Source organism: Salvelinus alpinus, chromosome 25 (assembly GCF_045679555.1).
Source record: "Salvelinus alpinus chromosome 25, SLU_Salpinus.1, whole genome shotgun sequence".
NCBI classification, from domain to species: Eukaryota; Metazoa; Chordata; class Actinopteri; order Salmoniformes; family Salmonidae; genus Salvelinus; species Salvelinus alpinus.
Window position 1 is genome coordinate 1,700,850 of NC_092110.1, and position 12,360 is coordinate 1,713,209.

The window sequence follows — 12,360 nt, forward strand, 5'->3', positions numbered from 1 at the left end:
CTGTATGTTGGCGCAACCACTCTGTTAGTGATGGCTGTTTAACAGTCTGATGGCCTTGAGATTGAAGCTGTTTTTCAGTCTCTCGGTCCCAGCTTTGATGCACCTGTACTGACCTCGCCTTCTGGATGATAGTGGGGTGAACAGGCAGTGGCTCGGGTGGTTGTTGTCCTTGATGATCTTTTTGGCCTTCCTGTGATATCGAGTGGTGTAGGTGTCCTGGAGGGCAGGTAGTTTTCCCCCAGTGATGTGTTGTTTAGACCTCACCACCCTCTGGAGAGCCTTGCGGTTGTGGGCGGAGAAGTTGCCATACCAGGCGGTGATACAGCCCGACAGGATGCTCTCGATTTGTGCATCTGTAAAAGTTTGTGAGTGTTTTAGGTGACAAGCCTAGATGGCCAGATCTGCAGAGAAGAATGGGACGCTAGTAGCGTCATACCCAAGAAGACTCGAGGCAGAGAAGAATGGGACGCTAGTAGCGTCATACCCAAGAAGACTCGAGGCTGTAATCGCTGCCAAAGGTGCTTCATCAAAGTACTGAGTAAAGGGTCTGAATACTTATGTAAATGTGATATTTAATTTGTTAGTCTTTCCCAGCAGCAGGTCATTGGTAAAAAGAGTAGAGGACCAGCAGAGCTACCCTGCGGTACACCACATTTTACATGTTTGACATTAGAGAAGCTTCCATTAAAGAAAACCCTCTGTGTTATATTAGATAGATAGATAGATAGATAGATAGATAGATAGATAGATAGATAGATAGATAGATATCTCTGAGTCCACAATATGGCAGAGGTTGAAAAGCCATAACCTGTTGTTGAAAAAAACATATGTTGTATGATCAATACTATCTAAGGCTGCACTGAAATCTAACAGCACAGTTCCCACAATAATCTTTGTTTCAATTCTTTAAACCAATCATCAGTCATTTGTGTAAGTGCAGTACATGTTGGGTGCCCCTCTCTATAAGCATTCTGAAAGTCTGTTAATTTGTTTACCGAGAAATCGCATTGTATGCACTCACCCAAACACTACGGTCTAAATATTTTGTCAGGTATATTTAGTTCTTTTTTTTCCCTTAAAAGGCGAGATAAGTGTAGCTGGTTCAGACAAAATGTTCTCTACTTCTGTCTGGCATACTGAACTACTGATGACCAGAGACCAGACTGGCTGCTTTGATCCTGGAATTAGTCTACATATTAGTCTACAGTCTACAGACCAGACACTCTGTCTACCCTTCCTTTCCTTTAACACTATCCCTCTCCCTCCATCCCTCTCCTTCGACCTGGAGGGAAGCCAAAGTAATTCCGCTACCCAGAATGGCAGAGCACCCATTACTGGTTTTAACAGCCGACTAATCAGCTTGCTACCGACTCTTAGCAAACATTGGGTAAAAAGGTGTGTGACTACATGCGCCTGTGTGTGTTTTTAGAAGTAAGTCAGTACCATTTCTAGCAGTGTTAACGGTGTGTCTGTGTTGCAGTTACAGAGACGGGGAGACTGTATTAAATGAGTCAGCAGAACGACTCCAACCAGCCAGTCAGTCTGTGATCTCTCTAAGCTCTATCAACAAACACACATCCTCTTGGACGCACGCTGACTGACTGTTCATACTGACTCTGACTCTGAGAGACAGAGAGGCTGGACCAAGGAGACAGAGAGAAGGGGGTGAGGGAGGGAGGAATCGCAGCTGACTTCACACTTTAGAGAGAGAGATATCTTGTTAAAATCAAAACAAATGTATTTATATAGCCCTTCTTACATCAGCTGATATCTCAAAGTGCTGTACAGAAACCCAGCCTAAAACCCCAAACAGCAAGCAATGCAGGTGTAGAAGCACGGTGGCTAGGAAAAACTCCCTAGAAAGGCCAAAACCTAGGAAGAAACCTAGAGAGGAACCAGGCTGAGGGGTGGCCAGTCCTCTTCTGGCTGTATTGGATGGAGATTATAACAGAACATGGCCAAGATGTTCAAATGTTCATAAATGACCAGCATGGTCAAATAATAGTAATCACAGTGGTTGTCGAGGGTGCAACAGGTCAGCACCTCAGGAGTAAATGTCAGTTGGCTTTTCATAGCCGATAATTCAGAGTATCTCTACCGCTCCTGCTGTCTCTAGAGAGTTGAAACCAGCAGGTCTGGGACAGGTAGCACGTCCGGTGAACAGGTCAGGTTTCCATAGCCGCAGGCAGAACAGTTGAAACTGGAGCAGCAGCACGGCCAGATGGACTGGGGCATGGTCCTAGGGTTCAGGTTCTCCAAGAGGGAGAAATAAAGAAAGAGAGAAAGAGGGAATTAGAGAGAGCATACTTAAATTCACACAGGACACCGGATAGGACAGGAGAAATACTCCAGATATAACAGACTAACCCTAGCCCCCCGACACATAAACTACTGCATCATAAATACTGGCGGCTGAGACAGGAGGGGTCAGGAGACACTGTGGCCCCATCCGATGATACCCCCGGACAGGGCCAAACACGCAGGATATAACCCCACCCACTTTGCCAAAGCACAGCCCCCACACCACTAGAGGGATATCTTCAACCACCAACTTACCATCCTGAGACAAGGCCGAGTATAGCCCACAAAGATCTCCGCCACGGCACAACCCAAGGGGGGGGGCGCCAACCCAGACAGGAAGACCACATCAGTGACTCAACCCACTCAAGTGAGTTGAGTCACTGACGTGGTCTTCCTGTCTGGGTTGTTTTACCTCTTCAATTGCATCTCCTGATCAATGTCTGACAAATTATCAATCCGTTGTTTTAAACAAGAATTTATGTGCTTTGAGTATTGTTCATTTTATTTTCTGTTAATTCTCATGTCTGTGTGCATCTCTCTCTCAGGACGTGGAGATCAGGTCGAACGCAGCTCTCTACCTCCCCCAGATCAGTGACCTGCTGAACCGCGTGCCCCGTCAGATGCTGCTGCTACTGAAGACCAACGATCTTCTCCGAGGCATTGAGACCACCCTGCAGACCAGAGCCGCCTCCTCCTCCTTCATCAACATGTCCCGATGCTGCACCCGGGCTGTAGCCAGGTAGACCCTGACCTCTAACCCCTAACCCTAATCCTGCAGACCAGAGCCTGCTCCTCCATCATCATGTCCCGATGCTGCACCAGGGCTGTAGCCAGGTAGACCCTGACCTCTAACCCCTAACCCTAATCCTGCAGACCAGAGCCTGCTCCTCCATCATCATGTCCCGATGCTGCACCAGGGATGTAGACAGGTAGACCCTGACCTCTAACCCTGGAGACCAGAGATTAAGCCTTCTCCTTTATCAACATGTCCTGATCAAATCAAAGTGAATTTGTCACGTGGTCCGAATACAACAGGTGTAGACCTTACAGTGAAATGCTTACTTACAAGCCCTAACCAACAGTGCAATTTTTAAGGAAAAAATAGGTATTAGGTAAACAACAGATAAGTAAAGAAACAAAAATGACAGTGAAAATAACAGTAGCGAGGCTATATACAGAGTCAATGTGCGGGGACACTGGTTAGTGGGGCTAATTGAGGTAATATGTACATGTAGGTATAGTTAAAGTGACTATGCATAGATGATAAACAGAGAGTAGCAGCAGTGTAAAAGAGGGGGCTGGCAGGTGTGGGGGGACACATTGCAAATAGTCCGGGTAGCCAATGTACAGGTGCACCGGTTAGTGGGGCTAATTGAGGTGGTATGTACATGAATGTGTAGTTAAAGTGACTATGCATAGATGATAAACAGAGAGTAGCAGCAGTGTAAAAGAGGGGTTGGCAGGGGTGAGGGGGGGAGTGGCGGGACACAATGCAAATAGTCCAGGTAGCCATTTGATTACATGTTCAGGAGTCTTATGGCTTAGAGGTTAAAGCTGTTGAGAAGCCTTTTGGTCCTAGACTTGGCGCTCCAGTACCGCTTGCCATGCAGTAGCAGAGAGGACAGTCAATGACTGGGGTGGCTGGGGTCTTTGACAATTGTTAGGGCCTTCCTTTGACACTGCCAGATATAGAGGTCCTGGATGGCAGGCAGCTTAGCCCCAGTGATGTACTGGGCCTTACGCACTGCCCTCTGTAGTGCCTTGAGGCCGAGCAATTGCAGTGACGCAACCTGTCAGGACGCTCTCGATGTTGCAGCTGTAGAACCTTTTGAGGATCTGAGGACTCATGCCATGCAACATCCCTGATACTGCACCAGGGATGTTGTCAGGTAGACCCTGACCTCTAACCCCTAACCCTGGAGACCAGAGATGAATCCTTCTCCTTCATCAACATGTCCTGATACTGCACCAGGGATGTTGCCAGGTAGACCCTGACCTCTAACCCCTAACGCTGGAGACCAGAGCTCCGTCCTTCTCCTTCATCAACATGTCCTGATGCTGCACCAGGGATGTTGCCAGGTAGACCCTGACCTCTAACCCCTAACGCTGGAGACCAGAGCTCCGTCCTTCTCCTTTATCAACATGTCCTGATGCTGCACCAGGGATGTAGCCAGGGAGACCCTGACCTCTAACCCCTAACCCCGGAGACCAGAGATGAATCCTTCTCCTTCATCAACATGTCCTGATGCTGCACCAGGGATGTTGCCAGGTAGACCCTGACCTCTAACCCCTAACGCTGGAGATCAGAGCTCCGTCCTTCTCCTTTATCAACATGTCCTGATGCTGCACCAGGGATGTAGCCAGGGAGACCCTGACCTCTAACCCCTGAAATCTAACCCCTAGCCCTGCAGACCAGAGGGTTCCAGTCACTCTGTGACAGTCCTGCTGCTCTGTATCAGTCCACCACCCGCACCACTGATCTATGTGCATCCCCTTAGACAAGCAACACACACATTTGTATCACATCAGTTTCAGTAATCATTATTTAAGCTTTAGGAAAATGTCAACATTTCTTACTTGCGGTCCTTCCCCCTCCTCACTCTCTTCCTTCCTCCCTCCCCTCTCCTCTCTGTATGCCTGTGTGTGTAATTGGCTGGCTGAATGCTGTGATTATATTGTACTTTCAGTGGCAGTCAGCAGTGGCCATATTGATTCAGTCTTACCATTGTAATGAACAACTCCATGATTGTCTCTGAGAAAAATCATTAGGACAGAGAGGAGGGGAGGGTGCTGGACGCCTCCGGGGGAAAAAAGGGGATGAGAGGGGTGGAGGAGAGGAGATGAAGTATGAGAAGGGTGGAAAGGAGGAGCAAGGAGAGTGAGAAAAAAAAAAGGGAGGAGGGGAGGATAGATGAGGAAGAGAGAGGTGCAATGGAGAAGAGGGGGAGGCAGTGAGACGTGAAATTCAGTGTTTTGCTCCAGCAGCTCTCTATTAAAACTAAGCAGTAGTAGAACACAGAATGCAGATCTACGGGGAATTAGATGGGGAATATTGGGCTTAATTGAGCTTGCCTGGCTCAAAAATAGTGGCGAAAGTGCAAACCCTGCCCATTTGCCCTTGCCCTCCAGGCAGATTCAATCGGACGCTCCAAGTATTTGAAAGAAAACGAATATAACGAGAGAGAGAGACACTTTGCGATGGCTTTCCCTGTGCTGTGTAATTGGTTGGGAGAGGAGGAACGATGACTTAGACAAGATGTCCCTTCAACTCCTTCCTCAAGGAGAACACATTGTCCTACCACAGGGCAGGCCACACATGTACACACACCAGAGAGAGCTGTCTGGTACAGCGGAGTCAATGTCTCCCCAGTCTGTGCTGTGACAACACTACAGTGTGGTGGAGGATGATCCTTCTAAAACATTCAGTAGTCAGTCATGTTATAATCTCACCGTGGTGTTATGCAATGACTAACGCAGCACTGGGATTCCTGGTGAGTCCCAGTATTCCACTGTTATACTGTACTGCACTGTTTCATCATATTTCTTCTGTTTTTATAGGGGGTAGATCAGCTTTAATATTGCAGATACATTGTAGATTCCATCATTGTAATTGTCTGCATCACTTCCAATCCCCCATATATATATTTTTGCAAATATACAGTTGAAGTCGGAAGTTTACATACACCTTAGCCAAATACATTTAAACTCAGTTTTTCACAATTACTGACATTTAATCCGAGTAAAAAATTATTTGTTTTAGGTCAATTAGGATCACCACTTTATTTTAAGCTTCTTATGGCTGCAATCCCGTTAACGGGATCGATATGACAACAGCCAGTGAAAGTGCAGGGCGCCAAATTCAAACAACAGAAATCTCATAATTAAAATTCCTCAAACATACATGTATCTTATACCATTTTAAAGGTAATCTTGTTGTTAATCCCTCCAAAGTGTCCGATTTCAAATAGGCTTTTCAGCGAAAGCACCACAAATGATTGTTAGGTCACCGCAAAATCACAGACAAACACAGTCATTTTTCTAGCCAAAGACAGGAGTCACAAAAAGCAGAAATAGAGATACAATTAATCACTAACCTTTGATGATCTTCATCAGATGACACTCATATGACTTCTGTTACACAATACATATATGTTTTGTTTGATTAAGTTCATATTTATATCCAAAAACCTCAGTTTACATTGGCGCCATGTTCAGAAATGCCTCCAAAATATCCGGAGAAATTGCAGAGCCACGTCAAATAACATAAATACTCATCATAAACTTTGATGAAAGATACATGTTTTACATAGAATTAAAGATACACTTGTTCTTAATGCAACCGCTGTGTCAGATTTCAAAAAGCTTTACGGCAAAACACAATATTCAATCATCTGAAAACAAAAGCAAGCCATACAGTTACCCGCCAAATTGTGCAGTCAACAAAACTCATAAAAAGCATTATAAATCTTCACTTACCTTTGCTGATCTTCATCGGAATGCACTCCCAGGACTCCCACTTCCACAAGAAATGTTTGTTTTGTTCGGTAATGTCCAAATAGCTATTTTTCTTAGCGTGTTGGGTAAACAAATCCAACGTCAGGAAGCGTGTTCACTAAAAGCTGATGAAATGTCCAAAAGTTCCGTAACAGTCAGTAGAAACATGTCAAACGATGTATTGAATAAATCTTTAGAATGTTTTTAACATAAATCTTGAATAACGTTCCAACCGGAGAATTACATTGACTTCAGATGAGCGATGGAACAGAGCTCCCTCTCATGTGAACGTGCATGGTTAGAGCATTGTCAGGTCATTGCAGACCTGACTAATTCCCCTCTCATCGGCCCCCCTTTCACAGTAGAGGCATCAGACAAGGTTCTACAGACTGTTGACATCTAGTGGAAGCCGTAGGAAGTGCAAACTCATCCATATCTCGCTGTGAATTCAGTAGGATCTTGGTTGAAAATCGACCAGCCTCAGAATTTCCACTTCCTGTTTGGATTTTTTCTCAGGTTTTTGCCTGCCATATGAGTTCTGTTATACTCACAGACATCATTCAAACAGTTTTAGAAACTTCAGAGTTTTCTATCCAATATGAATAATAATATGCATATATCAGCAACTGGGACTGAGGAGCAGGCAGTTTACTATGGGCACCTCTGTGCACCTTTCATCCAAGCTACTCAATACTGCCCCTGCAGCCATAAGAAGTTAACAATGTGAAATGTCAGAATAATAGTAGAGAATTATTTATTTCAGCTTTTATTTCTTTCATCACATTCCCAGTGGGTCAGAAGTTTACATACACTCTATTAGTATTTGGTAGGATTGCCTTTAAATTGTTTAACTTGGGTCAAACATTTCGGGTAGCCTTCCACAAGCTTCCCAAAATAAGTTGGGGGAATTTTGGCCCATTCCCCCTGACAGAGTTGGTGTAACTGAGTCAGGTTTGTAGGCATCCTTGCTCGCACACGCTTTTTCAGTTCTGCCCACATTTTCTATAGGATTGAGGTCAGGGCTTTGTGATGGCCACTCATATACCTTGATTTTGTTGTCCTGAAGCCATTTTGCCACAACTTTGGAAGTATGCTTGTGGTCATTGTCCATTTGGAAGACCCATTTGTGACCAAGCTTTAACTTTCTGACTGATGTCTTAAGATGTTGCTTTAATAAATCCACATACTTTACCTTCCTCATGAAGCCATCTATTTTGTGAAGTGTACCAGCCCCTCCTGCAGCAAAGCACCCCCACAACATGATGCTGCACCCCCGTGCTTCACGGTTGGGATGATGTTCTTCAGCTTGCAAGCCTCCCACTTTTTCCTCCAAACATAACGATGGTCATTATGGCCAAACAGTTATATTTTTGTTTCATCAGACCAGAGGACACTTCTCAAAAAAAGTACGACCTTTGACCCCATGTGCAGTTGCAAACCGTAGTCTGGCTTTTTTATGGCGGTTTTGGAGCAGTGGCTTCTTCCTTCCTGAGCGGCCTTTCAGGTTATGTCGATATAAGATTTGTTTTACTGTGGATATAGATACTTTTGTACCTGTTTCCTCCAGCATCTTCACAAGGTCCTTTGCTGTTGTTCTGGGATTGATTGGCACTTTACGCACCAAAATACGTTCATCTCTAGGAGACAGAACGCGTCTCCTTCCTGAGCGGTATGACGGCTGCGTGGTGTTTATACTTGCGTACTATTGTTTGTACAGATGAACGTGGTACCTTTAGGTGTTTGGAAATTTCTCCCAAGGATGAACCAGACTTGTGGAGGTCCACAAATTTTCTGAGGTCTTGGCTTGATTTCTTTTGATTTTCCCATGATGTCAAACAAAGAGGCACAGAGTTTGAAGGTAGGCCTTGAAACACATCCACAGGGACACCTCCAATTGACTCAAGTGATGTCAATTAGCGTATCAGAAACTTCATCAGAAACTTCTAAAGCCATGTTTTCAGTTTCTGGAATTTTCCAAGCTGTTCAAAGGCACAGTCAACTTAGTGTATGTAAACTTCTAACTGAATTATAAGTGAAATAATCTGTCTGTAAACAATTGTTGGAAAAATGACTTGTGTCATGCACAAAGTAGATGTCCTAACCGACTTGCCAAAACTATAGTTTGTTAACAAGACATTTGTGGAGTGGTTGAAAAACTAGTTTTAATGACTCCAACCTAAGTGTATGTAAACTTCTGGCTTCAACTGTGTGATTACAGGCTTAAAATGGCTAGAAACAAAGTACTTTCTTCTGAAACTCGTCAATCTATTCTTGTTCTGAGAAATTAAGGCTATTCCATGCGAGAAATTGCCAAGAAACTGAAGGTCTCGTACAATGCTGTGTACTACTCCCTTCACAGAACAGTGCAAACTGGCTCGAACCAGAATAGAAAGAGAAGTGTGAGGCCACGGTGCACAACTGAGCAAGAGGACAAGTGCATTAGTGTCTAGTTTGAGAAACAGACGCCTCACAAGTCCTCGACTGGCAGCTGCATTAAATAATACCCACAAAACACCAGTCTCAACATCAACAGTGAAGAGGCGACTCCGGGATGCTGTCCTTCTAGGCAGAGTTCCGCTTTCCAGTGTGTGTGTTCTTTTGCCCATCTTATTATTTTCTTCTTATTGGCTAGTCTGAGATATGGCTTTTTATTTGCAACTCTGCCTAGATGTCCAGCATCTTGCTCAATTGTGCACCGGGGCCTCCCGCTCCTTCTATTTTGGTTAGAGACAGTTTGCGCTGTTCTGTGAAGGGAGTAGTACACAGCGTTGTACATTAACAATGTCTACACTGTATTTCTGATCAATTTGATCTTATTTTAATGGACACAAAATGTGCTTTTCTTAACAAGGACATTTCTAAGTGACCCCAAACTTTTGAACGGTAGTGTATATACATATCTTTTTTTGAAATATATTTTCCTTTATTATTATTTTCCTTTATTACTTTCTAACCCTACCAATTGGAATAAACTAGTGAACAACAACGCGTAGACCTCTACTTCCAGCTTATACATACTATTTACATTTTATGGACAAAGTCTAGTTTACTATAGTTCTATTTTGTTTGATTTTACTCCCGTCCTTCCTCCACCTCCAACCTCTCCCATCCATCCAGTTCTATTTGCCTTATCTTTAAAACTGTGGTCTTTCACAAATGTTCTTAACCCATATACGTTTTACGGACACAGTATGTTTTACACTAGTTATCTTGTTATTATTTGTTGCTAGTAGTCCCAACCTTCAGCTCCATTCAACCCCTCCCAGCTTTCTCAACACCATCCATATTGGATTTTGTACTCTTTCTTTCTGTCCCCATCCATCCCTCCCTCTCTCTTTCTAATTTTCTCTCTTTCGCTCTCTCCCTCTCTCTCGCTCTCTCTCCACCGCTCTCCCCCCCCCCCCCCTCTCTCTCTCTTTCCCCCTCTCTCTATCTCTCCCCCTTTCTTCATCTCCCCCATAATTTGCTGGTTCCTAAGATTACATCACACCTTGTTTCCTGTCAGGCACAAGCGGAGCAAGGCACAGTCGAGGGCACGCCGTCTCCAGATCACCATGTCGGAGTCTCTGACCCTTTGGCAAATCAGCCTGTACGAACTGTTCCTGTGGGTCAAGGGCTCAACGCTAGGAGGCTGGGTCGGCTCACTGCTCAGCTGTCTACACTACACACACTGATCAGAGAAGAGAGGCAACGCCACAGACACGCATGAAGACACACACACACACACACACACTTACAGACAGACACATACACACTTATGGGCGTACGCATGCACACACACTTAGTGTACACACACATACTCTCACACTACGGCGTACACAAATAGGGCCTTTGGGACGCAGAGTCATGAAGACACACCAACAAAACTTGACACAAATGCATACGCACAAACACACCCACAGTTGACACACACACACACACGCACAGTCAGGCAATCCGCTCCAAACGCACGGAGACAGTATAACCACTGTGTAAACTGATGGATAGACAGAGGTTGGTATCAATAGAAGAGACGGACAGAAAAGAAAGTAGAAAAGAAAGTGACTGGGTCAATTGTCTGGTACTGCTCTGCTAGTCCATTGGATGAAGAGGGAAGTTCAGGAGCAGTTTGTGCTCAGCCATGACTATCCTACGGAGTGCTGTAAGTGATTGTTGTGAATACATGTACTGTCAAATAATATCAGTTTTTTTTTTTTAACAAAGTGCCCGCTGAATGTATACTGAGCAAAAATATAAACGCAACATGCAACAATTTCAAAGATTTTACTGAGTTACAGTTCATATAAGGAAATCGGTCAATTGAAATTAATTCATTAGACCCTCATCTATGGATTTCACAAGACTAGGCAGTGGTGCAGCCATGGGTGAGCCAGGCCCTGCTAATCAGAATGAGTTTTCCCCACAAAAGGGCATTTATTATTGGCACGTTGAGTTCACATTAGGTGACAACTCAATCAATTGCAGATCAAAATGAGATGTTGAACTGACATCTGTGCCCAGTGAAATATGGTCAAAGCCACTCACTGTACATAAATGGCAACAACAGTTTGTATTTATTCATGTTACCTCACTACTGTATGTACTGTAAACGTGCAGTGGTGCAGAATGAAGTGTCATATTTCTGTTCAGAAATGGATGGGACTGTTTTCCACATTACATTCCCCTGCTTTTCTCTCTGTTTATCTCCTCTTCCCCCTTGATTCTGCAACAGTTCCGCTCTCCCTCTTTCTCCACCTCTCTGTCTTCTACCCCTCTCTCCTACCCCTCTCTCCCTCTTCTATCTCGCTCTAATCTCCTCAGAACATCTTGCTGTTACTGTCCAGCTTTTTGTAACCACTGGTTTCTGTAGCATATTATTTTATTAACTGTAATTTAATTTGACCTTTAACCATTGTCAACATACAGTTCCAAGACTGTATGTTTGGCATTGGTATTGCTATCATTTTATGATGTGGATTTAAATTGAAAATAAGTGATACAATTTTGTATCACATTACATTTTTTTTGTCATCTTTGAATATGTTTTAGTTTGTTGATTTTTCTGTGAATTCTTTTATTTATCCTATTTGTTGTTGGAGGTGTGGAGGAGGGAGGAGTAATTGTTCACTCATAATGAGTTTGCATGAGGAATGGAAATAAATGGAAATAATCCCAATTGAACACACACACTGCTCTCTCTGTTTAGCTTCATTGTCTCTTCTGGAATGCATTGTATTTTTTTGGGGGGGGGGGGGTTCTTGTCATTAAAAACACCAACTAAACAATTTGGACATTGTTGTGGGGGGGGGGGGGGGGTAGCAGAGTTATGTGGTAAAAAGTGAGGTAGTGAGAAAGATGGCGTGAGAGGAACAGATTGTGTAAAAGTTTTTTATTTACTAAATCTGTATTTTGTACAGCAACTCTGAGTTAATACATATTATAATCACCTTACAACTGTGAGTCTTTCTGGGTAAGTCTCTAAGAGCTTTGCACACCTGGATTGTACCATATTTGCTCATTATTCTTGAAAAAATTCTTACATTTCTGTCAAATTGATTGTTGATCATTGTTAAAAAGCAATTTTCA

The 12,360-nt window shown here is 43.9% G+C and overlaps 1 protein-coding gene across 2 annotated transcripts in view; it reads left to right on the forward strand.

Moving 5' to 3' along the window:
• The window catches only part of adck1 (aarF domain containing kinase 1), a 173,812-nt gene extending 161,851 nt beyond the window's left edge, over positions 1 to 11,961 (forward strand). The window contains exons 10-11 of one of the 2 annotated variants that reach the window (XM_071365126.1): positions 2,847 to 3,040; positions 10,301 to 11,961. In XM_071365126.1, the coding sequence (XP_071221227.1) occupies positions 2,847 to 3,040; positions 10,301 to 10,469 (363 nt within the window). In that variant the 3' untranslated portion in view covers positions 10,470 to 11,961. The remainder of the gene's footprint in view (positions 1 to 2,846; positions 3,041 to 10,300) is intronic. The other variant, XM_071365127.1, reaches the window with a different exon arrangement.
• Positions 11,962 to 12,360: the final 399 nt, after the last annotated feature.